The sequence below is a fragment of the Stegostoma tigrinum genome, chromosome 6 (genome assembly GCF_030684315.1).
Source record: "Stegostoma tigrinum isolate sSteTig4 chromosome 6, sSteTig4.hap1, whole genome shotgun sequence".
In the NCBI taxonomy this organism is placed as follows: Eukaryota; Metazoa; Chordata; class Chondrichthyes; order Orectolobiformes; family Stegostomatidae; genus Stegostoma; species Stegostoma tigrinum.
The window spans coordinates 72,081,813-72,099,219 of record NC_081359.1 but is presented as its reverse complement, the minus strand read 5'-3'; the positions used below and the strand labels follow the sequence as shown (position 1 = coordinate 72,099,219).

Sequence of the window (17,407 nt, the reverse complement as noted above, 5' to 3'; positions counted from 1 at the left end):
CTGTGGGTTTGACTTAACTATTTTAACCTTGGTTCCTACCCTGAAGGGTTTCGGCCTGAAACGTTGACTTTCTTGCTTCTCGAATGCCATCTGACCAGCTATGCTTTTCCAGCTCCACATTTATTGGCTAGTTTCCAGCATCTGCGGTCTTTTCAGTTCTTGTCCTGTGAAGTTGTGAAATCCTAACATCACTGACTTCCGAGAATTTCCCAGCTTTGAATAACCAATGCAGATTTCTACCCAAACTTTCCTGGTATTGGAAGTTTTCATAAACTGAAACCTTTACGTTGAGAACTTATTCCATTAATTGCTTTGAACAAACTTCCTGTTCTAGGAGAAATCATTCTTGCAACCAACCTCAGTCAGGTCTCCTTTGAACTGATTCAAAAGTTTTAAACCTCTTATAAAAAAACTTGATCACATTAGCTTCCGTTAAGCTAATGGCTTCATTTCTTCTTGTCCTACCATAAAACCTACAATATAAACACTCCAGGAGGCCTTCAGTCATCTGCTTTCTACTTAAGTATTAAACCCCCTTCACAAAAAAATGACCAATACTTATATACCACTTGTTTGAAATTCAAATGCTGAGAAAATGGTATTTATGTATAAGTGACATACCTTTAGTCAAAGTATTTTCCAGTTGGGCACACCCAATAAGCCATTAAGTTTATACAGTGAACAACTGATCTATCGGGTCCAGAAAATTTTTAAATTTTCAATCCTCGTTTTGTTCTGAGGCAGCTGTGGGGGTACTGTAGTAGTGCCTCGTGTCCAAGGCTGGGCAGAGTTGTTGCTTCTAATGGTTAACCAAAGGCTCATGCATCCATGAGGATCAAGCAAAGAGGACTGAGCTGTGGTCTTGATTATCCCCTTCCCTGTAGTTCGATAACACCAAACCCAGAAGAGGGTATGTAAATATTGACCAGTGAATAAGATTCTGAAAGACAGTTAGCAAACTTCTGATGTATTCAGGAAGGGAGGTAGGTAACAAGTATTTTTTAAAAAAACATTCATAAGGAGAATGCTGAAGATATTCTGCATCTCTAATGTAATATTGAGAGGATGATAGGATTAAAATTTCTAGTCGGGTACCTTTATCTGGTCCTAACAAAAGTTCAGCAATCTCTGGCTTGCAAACAAATTAAGTGAGAATATGGAAATTCTGCTTCTAAAGGGATGTTATCAATAGAACATTGTAATAAGTATGACATGCAGGACGTTGTGCCATATGCATGACATTGAAGATATTGTTAATTTATCTTGTGTGCATATGATGTCACTGTCATTTTTTGTATTTTTGTTTTTTGCCATTCCCTGTTTGTTTAAAAAAATACTGGGGACAAGAAATCAAATTTGGCAACATTGTAGATGAAATGAGTGTGATGTAAGTTCATGATGTTCTGAAGCTTCGAATTTAATGTGACAGCACCATGTACAGCTTTAAGTTGTATATCTATATTGTGTGGGCTAAGGACGGAAGGACTTAGTTTAATTTTTGAGTTCTGAGAGTGGTGGTGTAGTATCTGGAAATAATTAATGCACTTAAATGAAACTTTTAAATAAATGCTTTAGAAAAGGATGTTATCTATAACAAGGTTTACTGTGACACATGGAAATAAATACTGTAGCCAGTTCTTTTAGAAAGACACAGCATCCAGAAGGACAGTGAATGTTCAGGTTTCCATCAGAGCAGCTGGTCAATGCTGTTTAGCAATTTCCAAAACAGTCAGGACAGGAGAATGAAGTACCTGGTGGGTTAATGTCAGTAAGACATCGCTCCAGAAATAAAAGACTGAGGAAGAGGAGCTTAAGCAATTCATGTTCAGAAATAAGTGAATTATGTTAGCAGTTGTTTCAAGGATGTAATGAAGAGACATTTACCTCAAAAAAAATGATCATGGAGTGAATGGAGTCGTTGGCTAAAGAAAGTGATGCTAACTGAATAAGGAACTTTAAAGTGGAAACCGGGTCACCTTCACCTGAGGTTTAAGTATCTAAAAGGTTATATAGGAACTTTACCTTGTAATAGGATCATTTCAACTAGTTCTCGTCTAGTTTAAAATTTTTTTTACTCATTCACAGGATGAGGGCATTGCTGTAAAATAGACTTTAAGAAATATTGCTTGTTTTTATTAAAAGTATATTAGCAGCCTCCTTTGAATTTGCTTAGTGATTGAACATCACTGTAACTAATTTTAAAAAAAACTAAAAGCTGGGTTCCACTCTGGGATCGGACATGTTTAGTATTACAATCAGCTGGAATCATGGCAGTGCAAACAAGGCAAGAAAGAATGGTAGAGACTGAAAAATGACAAGCAGACTGTGATTGGAAAAGATAGAGAGTACATATCTAGGAGTGAATCAACAAGTAAGATCAGAGGCTACAAAAATAATAAAAGAACTAAACTGCAGGCTGTATCTGAATGCATTTAAAACAATGCATGTGAAATGATAATATAAATAAAAATAAACAGTATGATTTGATAGCCATTACAGTGTCATGGCTGCAGGGTGACATAGATTGGGATCTGATTATTGAAGGATATGCGGCACTTAGGAAAAACAAAAAGCAAGGAAAATGTGGAAGGATGGCCTGTTAAATAATGATATTAACACAATAGAGAGTGATAACACAAGTTCTGGAAATCAAGATATGGAAGTGATTTGGATAGAGATGAGAAATGGTAATGGCAATGCAATAGTTGTGGCACTGGTGTAAAAGCTGGCGAGCAATAACCATCAGGTAGGATGGCATACGAAGAAAAATAATGGGAACTTGTCAGAAAGTCATGCCAATTGGTAATGGGGGTTACTGATCTGCATTTAAACTCGATAAATCTGAAATAGACAACAGTAACTGAGATAATTTCAGAGAATTTTTTCAGGATTGTGCTGCTCCAAGAGACAATCTGGAACCAACCAGAGTACAGACTGGCATTGTCCACCATCTGTGTTTCGGATTCTGAGCATGCCTGATTTTTAGGAAAGGGTTGAAAGTAAAGCTTTTATAATGTAAAGATAGACACACTGTGAAAATTGCAATTACACCTTAATGAGAAAAATTACTGACAAGTTCAAAATCGTCCTGGTTTAATTATCCTTTGTTTTCAGACAAATGGTAAGTTGAAGATTGCATTTGATCTAGCCTGTTCTGTAACATGCCATGGGAGATCAACCAATATTTGACCCCTTTTTTTAACCATTTAATAAAAACAAAAGTCTGTTAAAAGTTAGTTAAAAACTTCAATAACTTAAACACACAGACATGTACAAGGGAGTTACATTTTAATTCATATCTGACAAACATCTTGGTTTTAATGGTACAAGTTGATGTGAACTATTAATTCCTTCTATGAATCTCTAAAGCAGACTCTTGAGCCTAATGCAACTGAGGATGAAATTCAAGAAGTGATTAAGTATCCAGATGGAAAGGTGAGAAAGTATTTCTGTCTATATTGAACGTTATGGGCATCTTGTAATTTTATCATTGAGTAACTTTTCACCATTGTTACTGAACCTTCCACTTTTCTAATTAGCAAGTCGCGCTTTAAGAGCAACTTTCAAAATCCCTGCTGTGAAGTGATGCATTGAATGGGTGCGAGAGTTGGACTCTCAAAAGACTTAAAAGTGATTTACAGCTTTTGAAATGTAGCTCTGCTGAAGGTCTTTGATCAGCTAACAAAGTGAAAAATCAATTAATTTGTCTACAGGAAAACTTGAATTCTAGTATCTTGTGGGATTTTACCCTAAGAGGAGAAGAGGAAATTGACAACTGGAGAAAGCAGTGAGAGAGACAGGTATTGGCAACAATAGAAAGTGAAAGTCAGGAAAGAATCTACCAGTTTGAAAAGGACCAGATGGGTGCAAAACATCAGAAACTGGACAGAGAAACATATGAAAGCCACACAAATTTGAAACTAACAGAGACAAATACCTATGGCCCCTTGTAAACTATAATTACTAATAAATGGATAGAAGAAAAATTCACATTGGTTGTCACCTCCGAAAAGCCACAAAATGCTTCACTGATGTCATGCAGGGGGCGCTTTAACTTTCAGCTTGTCTTACTATACTTAGTAATGTTTGATATTGACACTGCTGCAAAATAGGACAGTGTTCCATTACTTAGCGTTTGCATCTATTGTCCGGAACAATCATCCAAACTAAGTATAGGAATTTTTTTCTTTGTATTAGGGAAATCTTAGCAGATTAGATACCGTCATGAGTTTATGCTTCTAGCTTTGTTATCCATCGCGGGGATAAGTTGTTGTTGAATCAAATGTGTTTCCAGTCGTATGTATTGATGCAGTCGATGTGGAAACAACTAACCACTGTCTCAAATTTTCCTATTCCATGGAAAGATACCTTGTCATTTGGTTATCAGGTACGTACACAGAAACTTAACTGCATGTTGAATCAGAAGTACCCTAAGAGCTTGCACATCACTAGTTTGAAGCCCAACATTGTCATAACTTTTATCGTTCTTGGTTTTGAGGAATTTTGGGTAATCTCTTACCACATTAACAAGATTACAAGAACACCTTCTGTTATGTAATACCCTGCAATGAAATTCTGTGAAAGCATCAAGTTTGAATTTAATTATCGTACACCCCCATCACTTAAAGACAGCAATAAGTAGGCAGTGAACTGATCTCCTTTTAAAATTTATAAGATTTTGCCAGTTGAATCACAAGCTCTTCCGACAAACTAAGTTTAGAAAATATGCCAATTATTAACTTTTTTCTTTATACGTTTTAGTTGCCTGTTATTTCCTGAGTTTTCTATTTCTTGTATTTAAGAATAATTTCTTTTGTAGGTTGAACAGGTGTTAAGAAGTGGACGTCACGTAATTATATTTTGTAATGGTACCCGTAAAGAAATTAGTGCAGATGGGAAAACTATTAGAGTGACCTTCTTCAACGGGGATGTAAAACAGATGATGTCTGATCGAACGGTGGTAAGCATTAAACCACTAAGATTTTAAGAATTAAAGGCTTGCACGAGATTGTTCCTTACTCTGCTGATTAGATAAAAACTTGACACAAAGTGACCATGTTTTCTTAAGCTATATATAAATGCTATACATTGAAGACATGAAACGAAGTTCAAACTTTCATGAATGACAAAACTCACTTGTATGTATGAAGTTCAACCTGATCTGCTTTGTACAGTTATTGAGGGGCTTTATATTATAATATTGACTACTGCCAATGTGCACAATTATCCAGGAGGTCAAAGAGTATTACAGCAAAGAAAAAGCCTCTTAATCTCATCTTTCCATCAATTAAGCATCTATCTACTGACCCCATTTCCTGGCGTTTAGCCTTACATACAACAGTGTTCTAAATGTCCCTCTAAATATGACTAAAATGTTGTAACATTTCCTCTCTCTATTACTCTTTTTCAGGCTACTATCCTGAGTGTTTTCCCTTTCTCAGCTCCCCTCTGAACCTCCTAAACCTTAGCTTAAATCTGTGCCCCTCATCATTCATCCCTGCGTCACACTGCAAAGTGACTTCTTCATAAACATTGTAGTACTTCAGCTATTGCTGCTAGTCACTTTGATTCTAGAAAAAGCAGTTTCTTCCTTTGTGCCCCGATGCTACTATACATTCTTAACAATGATATTGTGTAAAAGTTCACACTCTTGACAAATTAGGCAAGAACTTGGCAAAGTATTTCACAAATCGTTGCTAACGCAGCACAGAGCTGGAACAGCACAGCAGGCTAGGCAGCATTAGAGGAACCGGAAAGTTGACGTTTTGGGTCGGACCCTTCTTCAGATCTGAAAGTTGACTTGCCTGCTCCTCTGAGGCTGACTGACCTGCTTTGTTCTTGCAGCTCTACACTATTATCTCTGACCAAATAATTGCTCTGCTTTCACATCTGTTGGTCGTGCATTCTTGCTACAGCCCTCGCCTTGTCAGGATCAAGGCAAAGTCCTTTTGTTTTCAGTCACATGAGTGATGTACTTGAGTTTAGGCACCTTCAACTACTACATCAACTTGCTCAGCCTCTGGTTTATCTGGCAACCTGTCAAGTAGTCAGTAGATTCTGATTGTGAACTGTGACGGTTTCCATAGATTAGTAGATTACCACTGCAGGAAGATTACTTACTGTCTAATGCTATCTGCATTCATTCTGTTTTTGAGCAGTGGAAATGCCAAACAGATATGCAAATATCTGGATCTCCTGAATGGCACCCAGAACGTAGTTTTATAAAAACTGTTTTTATCCAGTTTCACATGTCAGCAATTATTCTTTGCATCAATGGCCGTAAAGATATTTGCCTTGACAAATTATAGCAAAATTTCTTCAATGATTTATAATGGGGGTAGAGAGAGCTCTTCAAAGCTTTGAAGAGATCATTTAGATCTTTGCATACTCTTTCCAGGTTTTGTCACTGCTGCGACGCTGATAATCCAGTGTGTCAGGGTTGTAATTTTCTTTTTGACTTCATTCTCTTCCACCTCTTCGATCTTGTCTTTCAAGCTGCACCTAAGGACAGCTGGAACTCTCCTCAGCAGATGCTGTGTTGGCCTTGCCCTCCTTCAAGACGATACTCATCGGGAAGATGTCCAAAATATTTTCCATTTGTTTTTAACTGCCAAATAAATCCTAGATGATGATGATGGCTTAATTACCTGCAAAATGCTACAAATCTGTTCTGGTACATTTGAGTTACGAGTTCAATCATTGGATTTGGTTCAGCTGAATGGATTTTGTTTAAATGTCTACTATCTAGAACTCTGCACTCATCATTCTGATAATGATAAATAATAATTTATCATTGTTAGACTTGATGTTGCCAACCTGTTGGATGGTGTAGTGATTTGGCAGAATCATTGCTGACATACCACAATACGTCTTTTATAGGCTTGCTTTTCTTTCTTTGCAGCTAAACACCTGGGTGCACAGTGATTCAGCTTCTTGCAGTTAGTGCGCTGCTGTCCCCATATTGGGCATCTTTCCTTTGGTAATCTCTTAACTGAGGATTCTGCTGGATGCATTAAGGGAGTCATGTATTGATCAAGTCTCTCTCCCCTTAAGCCCTATGTTGAACACATACTATTCAAAAGTAATATTAATGTGAGATTCAAAGTCTGTTTTTAAAGCCTTTAAAATCTCCGCAGTTTTCCATTGCTCAGGGCAATCCAAGTGGCAATATAGCTGTAGCATTCTTTCCCCATCACCCTTAGCATGGTTGCTGTTATCTGCTCAGGGCTTTGCAATGAATTGTGCAACTATATAATAGTTTGAGTGTGGAATGTTTTCTGTCTGTATCTTCTATATCCATAACAGCAAGGCATTGAAAATGCACAGCCATTTTGTCTTACCCAGCAATTCAAAGCTGCAGACTTTTTTAAAAAAAAAATTCTCGTTTCTTTCAATATTTGCTTTCTTACATTTCTGAAAATATATTTTCACCAGCGTGTTCCTTGATGTCCTTAATAATAGCTGGTTCCCTTACAGTTCTGAAACTTTGCATATTTTCAGTTAGACCATTCCTGATGTCAACTGTGTAAGGGCAGTCACAGACCACAGACATAGGCATTCACAGCAGAGATTGAGGTAACGTGACTGTTGCACACCAGTCAGTACACTAAATTGCTTTTCTCAAAATATGTACCGCCTTCAACATAAAAACCGAAAGAACTGTAGATGCTGTAAATCAGGAACAAAAACAAAGTTGCTGGAAAAGCTCAGATAACAAAGTGTGAGGCTGGATGAACACAGCAGGCCAAACAGCATCTCAGGAGCACAAAAGCTGACGTTTTGGGCCTAGACCCTTCATCCAATGCTGGAAGTTAATGTTTCGGGTCCAGTGACCTTTCTCTGAACAGGACTTCTCTCTAGACTACACCACAAGTGGTTCAAAGCAGCAATAGTTCACTAACACCTTAAGGCCAATACGTTCTGACCTAGCCAGTGGTGCTCATTCTTCATGAATGAGCTTGACACTGCCATTTTAGTCTTTGCATTTTGCATGCTTATGATACACTTAAATTTAAACAGCTTTCTTTAGGCTTTGAACGTAACTAAATCTTTAATTATAACAAAAAAATTACTGCTAGTAACATTCAGTAAGACAAATATTCTGAGCAAAAGTCATTGACCCTAAATGTTAGTTCTGTTTCTGTTTGCACAGAGGTGGTCTGGACTACTTTGTGTTTCTATCGTTATCTGTTAATGGTTCAGATTTCCAACATGTGTAAAGTTTTGCTTTTGTAGTTACTGATTTTATCATGGCTATGATGATTAATGATCTCAAAACTGATTGATATAATTTGTATCAGATCTTTGGTTTTAAATCTGAAACTTACATCGACCTGACATTTTCAAATGTATTTCTTTCAGAGTAAGATTTTCAATGTTTTTTTTCAATAAACTTCATCTGAAATATTGCTTTTATACTTATCTGTTTTTTGGGGAGCTTGCTAAATTGATACCATGACCGTAACTGTACAAATATCTGTGCAAATGACCTTAATCTACTAAAATAGCAACCCCAATGATGTGAACACAGTGAGCTGAACATTGAGAAAATACCTTGCATATTTTATTTGCCTGGTAATTACCGAATTCACTTTTAATATAACTTAATGAACTCAACTTCAGCTTGTGACAGAATTCCACATCTAATCATTCTCTGAAGATATGTTTTCCAACCTGCCATTTAATTTTTGTGATTACTTTGAGTTTGTGCTCTTTATTGTTTTTAATGGAAAGTTATTTGTTTCAACAGATATACTTTTATGCAGATGCACAGACAACACACACAACCTATCCCGACGGTCTAGAGGTTTTACAGTTTCCAAATAATCAGATGGGTATGAAAAGTATTAATCCTTCAGGCTTTCAATGTTTATAATGTCTTAAAATATATTATCAAGGCATTCTGTAATGGAACAAAAACAAAGTTGCTGGAAAAGCTCAGCAGGCCTGGCAGCATCTGTGGAGTAGGAAAAAAGAGTGAATGTTTCGGGTCTGGTGACCCTTCCTCACTGAACACGAAACATTCACTTTTTTTTTCCTCCTTTGCAGATGCTGCCAGGCCTACTGAGCTTTTCCAGCAACTTTGTTTTTGTTTCTGATTTACAGCACCTGCAGTTCTTTTGGTTCTTATTCCGTAATGGAAGCCTGCTCACAAGTTGTCTTTTTTTTATAGTGGATTGTCAATGCTTGTGTTAAAATAACATGATTTTACAAATTTGTTATTTGTGTAAGTGACCAATGTTATTTGGGCTAAGTAGTTAAAACATCTAAAAATGCAGTTCATTAATTGCACTGCATCCACTTGAACTTGCAACTCTTCTAGAATCTCCTACTCCTGTGCTGGATAAACATGATCAACACAGCATTACAAGTAGGTTGTCTATGTGGAACGAGTTCCTAGGAAACTAAATCAGTTGACCCTCTTATTGTATAAGTGGGAGAAATGTTCTGTCTTCAGTTATTGGCTCAGTTTTGACAAAGACTCTACTTTTTTCTCTCACCATTAATAATCTTTGGAAGTATGTTCATGTACGTGGGGTTAGATGAACCAAGGAAGTGAGAGTTATGGAGACTGGCAAGAGTAAAGAATCAAGACCACAAGCAGATCAGCCATGAACTTATTGAATGGTAGAGCCATGGCGGCCAAGTAACCTAAATCTCCTATTTCTTATCATAGGGTACATAAAGTCATGTTTGGGCTGACAGGGGCAAGTAATACTACCATGCATTGAGCAGATCCAACAAGAGACAATCTAACTATCACCCTTTTACGTTCACTGGTAAGACCATCTCTGAATCCCTGTGTAAACATCCCAAGAGTTACAGTTGACCAGAAATTGAACTGGACTTGCCTTATAAATACTGAGACTACAAAAACATCATTAGAATATAACTCGAGCAGGATGGAGATCATTCAGCTCTTCAAGCCTACTCCACCATTCACTCAAGTTTATGACTGATCTGCCACAGGCCTCAACTTCTCTTGTATGCTAGCTCAACTTGGTTGACAACTTGGATATTTCAAAAATAAATCTAGTAATCTAGCCTCCATAACCCTCTCTGGTGGAGAACCCATGACGTTCTGGGAGAAGAAATTCCTTTGCATCTCAGCTTTAAGACTCATGGTTCACAATTTCCCTACTAGTTGAAACATCATCTTGACATCTATTTTGTCGAGGCCCTGAGAATCTGGTACGCTTCAGTAAGCTCACCCTCTTTCTTACGAACTCTAATGGTTAAAGGTCTAACCTGGTTTAAAGTGTCCTGACCTGAAACATTGACTTTTCTGTTCTTCTGATGCTGCCTAACCTGCTGTGTTTCTCCAGCTCCACACTGTATGAGTTATTCCTATTGGTCACTCCATCCCAGGAATCAGCATAGTGAATTCCTTTGAACAGTGTCCAATGCCAATACAATCTATTATTTATGGGGTTCAAAACCGTACACAGCACATCAGGTTCAATTGCACCAACACTCTGTGCAGTTGCAACAAGACTTCCCTTTTTTTGAACTGCAATCTCCTAAAAAGGCCAAAACTCCATGCGCTTTCTTAATTACTTGTTATACGTGCATGTTAACATTTTGTTTTGTGCACAAGAACACAGATCCCACTGCAGCCTATCATTTAATTAACAGGCTGCCTTTTGATTCTTCCTACCAAATTGCATGACATTAGAAACAAAATCAGAAGTCTGAAAAAGGGTCACTAGACCCAAAGCATTAACTCTGCTTTCTCTCCACAGATGCTGCCTGACCTGAGTTTTTCCAGTATTTCCAAATTTTTGTTTTTGATTTCCACATTTTCCTACATTTAAACTCCATCCACCAGGTTTTTGCCCAGTCAACCTATCTAGTTTCTCCATATCTCCTCATTACATGCTCTTCCATTTATTTTTGTCTCATCATCTGATCTGCAATTATTGCACTCTGCCTGCTCCTCTATCTCATTAACATTGGTAGTAAATTGTGATTTAAAGACTGATCCTTGTTATTCCTAGTTTTGTTTCTCCAAACTGAAAAAGACCCATTAACCCCAATTCTACCATCTGTTATTTAATCCATACTAATATTATCCCCAATACATTGAGCTCCTATCTTATGCACTCTTTACATTGTGCCTTACCATTTGCCTTCAAGGGATCCATATGTACCCAATTTACTTGTTCTCCTTTATCTCCACTGTTTATAATATCAAGGAACTCTTACAAATTTGTCAAACAAAATCTCATTTTTTAAACTAGAGTCAGCATGGATTTGTAAAGGGTAAATCATGCTTAACGAATTTATTAAAGTTCTTTGTTGGGTTAATGAACAGATTAGATATGGGTTGCCATCTTTTAGAAATCCAAAGGTGTTCAATAAGGAACTACACACAAAGCTACTTAATAAGGCCCCATGTACTGGGGCTAGTATTTTAGCATAGATAGAGGATAGGCTAACTAATAGAAGACTAGAGTTGGAATAAAAGGGGCACTTATAGATGGCAACTTGTAACTTGAGTGGTGCTGGGCCACAATTATTTGCAATGTATGTTATTTACTTGAATGAGGGAAGTGAATGTACTATTTCCAAATTTGGGTTATATGAAAATTGGTCAATCTAACCCCACGTACGTGAACATAATTCCGAAGATTAATAATGCTGAGAGAAAAAGGTGGAGTCTTTGTCAAAATTCTGAGCCAATAACTGAAAACAGAACATTTCTCCCACCTATACAATAAAAGAGGGTCAACTGATTTAGTTTCCTAGGAACTCGTTCCACATGGACAACCTACTTGTAATGCTGTGTTGATCATGTTTATCCAGCACGGGAGTAGGAGAATCATGGCATGGTCTATAGATGGTTTTAGACAGGTTAAGCAAGTAGGGAAAAACTTGGAAAATAGAATTTAATGTGGGCAAAACTGAAGTTTTGCATATTGGCAGAAAGAATAAGAGCTGACTATCATTTAAATGAAGAAAACGGAGGTGCAGAGGGATTTGGAGTCCCTTGTGCATAAATTACAAAAATCTAGAACACAAGTTCAGTTGGTAATGGGGTGTTGACCTTTTATGTCAAAAGGATGGAGTATTAAAATTGGGAAGTTTTTGTTAAACCGAGGTACGCGTCAGACCACAGCTAGAGTTCTGTGAACAGTTTAGTCACCTTCCTAGAGGAAAGACAGAATGGCACTGGAAGAAGTCCAGTGAAAGTTCACTAATTTCATCCTGGGTATGGAGGGATTTTCTTACAGGTAGGTGGGCCTATATTCATTGAAGATTAGAAGATGGAGAGATGACCTTAATAACATGTAGGAATTTTAAAGGGCCTGACTGGGGAGATAGTGAGAAAGTAATGGATCCACTGCTTTGTCATTTTCATAAATTATTTGGATGTGAACATAGGAGGTATGATTAGTAAATGTGCGGATGACACCAAAATAGGTGTTGTAGTGGACAGGTGAAGGTTATATCAGAGTACAATTGGACTTTGATCAGATGGGTTAATGGGTCCAGGAGTGGCAGATGGAGTTTAATTTATATACATGTGAAGTTGACGGCAAGCCAGGACAGGACTTATACAGTTAATAGTAGGGTTTTGGAGTGTTGCCAAACAAAGAGACATAAGGGTGCAAGTGCTTTAATTCCTTGTAAGTGAATTCTTATGGTGGTGAAGCAGGCTTTTGGCATGCCTGCCTTCAATGGTCAAAGCACATCATGTTGCAGCTGTACAAGACATACAGGCCACTTTTAGAGTACTGTGTACAATTCTGGTCACCCTTCTATAGGAGAAAAATGGTAATCTTCAGAGATTGCAGTGAAGATTTACAAGGATGTTCCTGGGACTGGAGGGCTTGACTTACAGGGAAAAGCTGAATAGGCTGGAGCTATTTTCCCTGGAGTGTCAGAAGCTGAGGGTGACATTATAAAGAGGTTTAGAAAATCAATAGGGGCATGGATATGGTGAATAGCCAAGGTCTTTTTCCTAGGGTGAGGAAGTCCAAAAGGTAGAGGGCATAGTTTTAAGGTGAAAGGAGAGAGATTTACAAAGGACTTAAATAGTTAACTTTTTTTTTTACAGACTATAGTGCATATATGGAACAAGCTGTCAGAGGAAGTGGTGGAGGGGGAACAATTATGACATTCAAAAAGCATCTGCATTGGTATATGACTAGGAAGAGTTTACAGGCATATGGATCTAATGCCAGCAAATGATACCAGATCAGATTAGGATGTCTGGTCCACGTGGCTGAGGTAGAGTGTAGGATCCGTTTCCATGCTGTACCACTCTATCACTTTAAATTTCTTCTATTTGTATAAGAGTCTAGAACTGGAAAGCAATTTCTCAGAGTAAGGAGTCACCCACTGAAAACACAGATGAGAGGAATTTCTTCTGAACTAATCTGGAGTTCTTCACAGCCAAAAGCTGTGAAGACAGGAACAATGGATATATTTAAGACTACAATGGACAGAGTTTATAATAGATAAGTGAATTGAAGGTTAAGGGAATGAAGGCAAGGATCACTGGGTCAAACAGAATCTTATTCAATGGACTGGAAGGCCTAGTGGTATTATCAGTGGCCTCTTAATCCAGAGATCCAGATAACATCCCAGGGACCTGGGTTCAAATCCCACCATGGCAGATGGTTTAACTTGAATTCAATAAATCTTATGTGGAACTAAAATCTGATGACCACAAACTCACTGTCAACTCTCAGGAAAAACCTAAGTGGTTCACTAATGTCGTTTAGGAAACTGCTATCCTTACCTGGTCTGGCCTACATGTGACTCCAGACCCACAGCAATGTGGTTGACTCTTAACTGCCCTCTAGGCAATTAGGGATAGGCAATAAGTACTCCTTGGTCAAAGACACACTCATCCCCAGAATGAATAAAGGAAAATAAAACTTCTGCTCCAATATCTTGAACTTTTACTGGTGATGAGAAAAAATGGAGAAGAATTACTGTCATTCACAATTTTGGTGGTTCAATTCTGTACAAACACCAGAAATACCTAACAGTCTAATTTTTTTTTTGTTTTCAAATTTCATCAATTTCCTGCTATTTGTGCAAATATCACAACATGAATTCTGTCCAAATGATAACTGGCTGTGGGAAGCATTTTTTTATGGAAGTAGAACCTGAATCTTTTAAACATTTTAAAATTTTTATTTAAAAAAAAAGCTATAGTAAAATGTTCATCATGCTGCAATTTAGTGATTTGAGGAGACATGCATCAAGTATCTGGTAGAGACCTGATACAGAGCAGAGATGTGTCCTGCAGCTAATTGCCAATAGCACCTATAGTCAAGTGCTTTTTGTTCTTCCATTTCCTAACAGGCAATTTCTAGTTTAGTGATAAGTCATTGCTTTCATATTCAACAGAAATACCACTTTTAACAGAACTTGCATTAATACAGCACCTTTTAACATGGGACGACTTCTTCATACCTCAGATATAGTCCAGGTGAACTTAAGGTTGAGGTGGAAAGTGTTAGTATTTGAACCGTTTGAGCTCCTCGTGGTTACATGAGGCGGTGCCAATACAGTCAGTGATGTAATGGAGGAAGAGGTGAGGTTCAGGGCCAGTGTAGTTACGGAAGAGGGATTGTTCCATGTAACCTACAAAGAGGGCAGGCATAGCTTAGGCCCATGTGGGTACCCATGGCCACCCCCTTTCTCTGTAGGAAGTGGGAGGAATTGAAAGAGAAGTTGTTGAGGGTGAGGATGAGTTGAGCTAGGTGATTGAGGGTGTCAGGGCCTGTGGGACAGGAAGTAGTGGAGGGCCTTTAGGCTTTGTGAATGGGAAATGCAAGTGTAGAGGGTCTGGATATCTGCTGTAAAGATGGAGGTGTTGGGGACCGAGAAATTGGAAGTTTTGGGGAGATACATCACGTGGCTGGTGTCATGGACATGGGTGGGGAGTTGCTGAACCAATTGGAAGAAAATGGAGTGGAGACGTTCAATGGGGCAGAAGCAGGTGGAGACAATGGGTTGACCAGGGCAGTCAGGTTTGTGGATTTGGGGAAGGAGATACAAATGGGCGATGCAGAGTTGGGCAATGATGAGGTTGGAGGCTGTGGATGGGAGGTCACCTTAAGTGATGAGGTTGTGCATGGTTTGGAAGATGATGTTTTGTTGTCCAGGAGTGGGGTCATGATCAGAAAGCTGGTGTCTGGCTTGGTGATGTAGAGGTCAGTGTGCCATACTACAACTGCGCCTCCCTTGTCCGCAGGTTTTATGGTGAGTTTGGGATTGGAGCGGAGGTCTGCACGTTCTGTGGAAAGAAGTTGAGGCAAGTAATGTCTCGACAGCAGGTGGAGATGAAGATGAAGAGGTTGAGGGAGGGTACGAGGTCTTGAGGTGGTGTCCAGGAGAAGGGGTCAGTAGAGGGAGGGTTAGGTTCACGATTAAAGTGAGCACAGAGGCAGCAGAAAAACTGTTCAACGTCCAAGCACGAGTGATACTTGCTAACATTAGGGTGGAAAGGTGAGCCCTTTACTGAAGACTGTCTGTTCGTACTCAGTAAAGGGGAAGACTTGGCAGGGTTGGGTGCTATTGTCTCTTCTGGAGCTGATGAACATGTCTAAGGAGTGGGGAGGGGGAAGGTGAAGGTCTTTGTTTCCAGCTATAAGACAGATTCTGAATGAGCAAGCGTAGATCAGTTTGTTTGTTTTCAAAGTGCACAGCAACACCTTACAGAATGCTATTTAAGTTGAAGATGGAGTAGAGGTGGGTGTTCTGCAAGTGTAACAAATTTCATTTCTAATGAAATATTTTTATTTTCATGACTAAATTTTGCAATAGATTGAAAATTTTATGCAAAAAATTGTTATTAAATCCAGAGAAACATTACCCAGATGGGAGAAAGGAAATAACTTTTCCAGACCAGACCATTAAATACTTGTTTGCAGATGGCAGTGAAGAAAGTGTGTTTCCAGATGGCACGATAATACATATGCAACTGTAAGTAATCACCAAAAGTAATTTATTGAGCAATGTGAGCTCTATCATTCTCCCATTCAGTACTTAAAACACTGCTACAGTGAGGCATAAAGTCAAAGCTTTTCATCACCACTCAGCAGGAATGAAACAAGTGACAACTTAATTAGCAATGAGGTTCTTCACCCAGAGTTGTGAGCGCATGGAACAGTTTACCAGTGGTAGTTGTGGAAGCAGAGTCATTAGTGACATTTAAGCGACTGCTGGACATGCACACAGACAGCAGTGAATTGAGGGGAATGTAGGTTAGGTTATTTTATCTTTGGATTAGGATTATTCCACGGCACAACATCGTAGGCCGAAGGGCCTGTACTGTGCTATACTTTTTGATGTTCTATGAACAGGGTGCTGAGTGGTTGACAAGGCACAGCACAGATCAATTCCTTTGCCTAAATGAACCAATAACTGTTTCCAATGGCTTTTGAGGGAGCAAGTTCCAGCTAAATTGGCTCAAGCAATATCAGCAAATCTTTTTACATTAAGCATCTGGTGTTCAAATCCCTCTATTGCTGCCTCCTCCCAAAATTTGTGTCATAACTATGATGCTTTCACTTAATTCTGGCCTTGATCAACAGATTTTAATAGTCCACCAAGGTCTGCAATTCCTTCCATAAACCTCTATCCTACCTAGTGATCCTTAAAACCTATTAACAAGCTTTGGCTGACAGCTTCACCATCACCTTCAAATACCTGTGAAATATCTGGTTTATGTTAAAGGCATTTTATAGATACTTGTTAGTTTATGAAATGTTATTGTGCCATATTTAAGACCATAAGACATAGGACATAGGAGCAGAAGTTAGGCCATTGAGCCTCCTCCACTACTCAGTCATGGCTGGTAAGTTTCTCAATCCCATTCTCCCACTTTCTGCCCATAACCCTTGATAATCAAGAACCTATCTAGCTTGGTCTTAACATCTACAATTCTAAAGTTGTCTATATATTTTATGTTGTAATCAAGTGGTCTGAAATGTCCTTTTAGTTATCAAAAGAAGCCACATAAATTTGTTTGTTCCTTCAATGCAGTGATGGTAACAAGATAATTGAATTTAATAATGGACAAAGAGAAATTCACACATCGAGCTACAAAAGACGGGAGTACCCTGATGGAACTGTTAAAACAGTGTATCCAAATGGTCACCAGGAAACAAAGTACAGCTCAGGAAGAATAAGAATCAAAGACAAAGGCGGCAACGTGATCATGGACACTAAATCCCAATTATTCTAAGTCTTAAAACATTTTAAAACTATTGTATTTGAACACTGAACTCATTTACACAGAATCTAATTGTACTGTATAACTACATTTCACATGCTAGTATATTGCTTTCCTTATGTAAATACTTGAATGTTATAACAATGTGATCTAAAAGCCTGTGGGGGAAAAATGTGTGGTGTAAATTTTTAAATGTTTATAAAACTGAAG

At 38.3% G+C, this 17,407-nt stretch overlaps 1 protein-coding gene across 6 annotated transcripts in view; it reads left to right on the top strand.

The window, feature by feature from the left end:
* Nucleotides 1-17,405, top strand: part of cenpj (centromere protein J) — a 62,846-nt gene extending 45,441 nt beyond the window's left edge. For 3 of the 6 annotated variants that reach the window (XM_048533085.1, XM_048533087.1, XM_048533084.1), the window contains 5 exons: nt 3,370-3,435; nt 4,820-4,960; nt 8,750-8,834; nt 15,825-15,945; nt 17,008-17,405. In XM_048533085.1, the coding sequence (XP_048389042.1) occupies nt 3,370-3,435; nt 4,820-4,960; nt 8,750-8,834; nt 15,825-15,945; nt 17,008-17,209 (615 nt within the window). In that variant the 3' untranslated portion in view covers nt 17,210-17,405. Of the gene's footprint in view, nt 1-3,369; nt 3,436-3,713; nt 4,961-8,749; nt 8,835-15,824; nt 15,946-17,007 lie in introns of those variants that run through there. The other 3 variants (XM_048533086.1, XM_059646657.1, XM_059646656.1) reach the window with 3 other exon arrangements.
* The last annotated feature ends 2 nt before the right edge of the window (nt 17,406-17,407 follow it).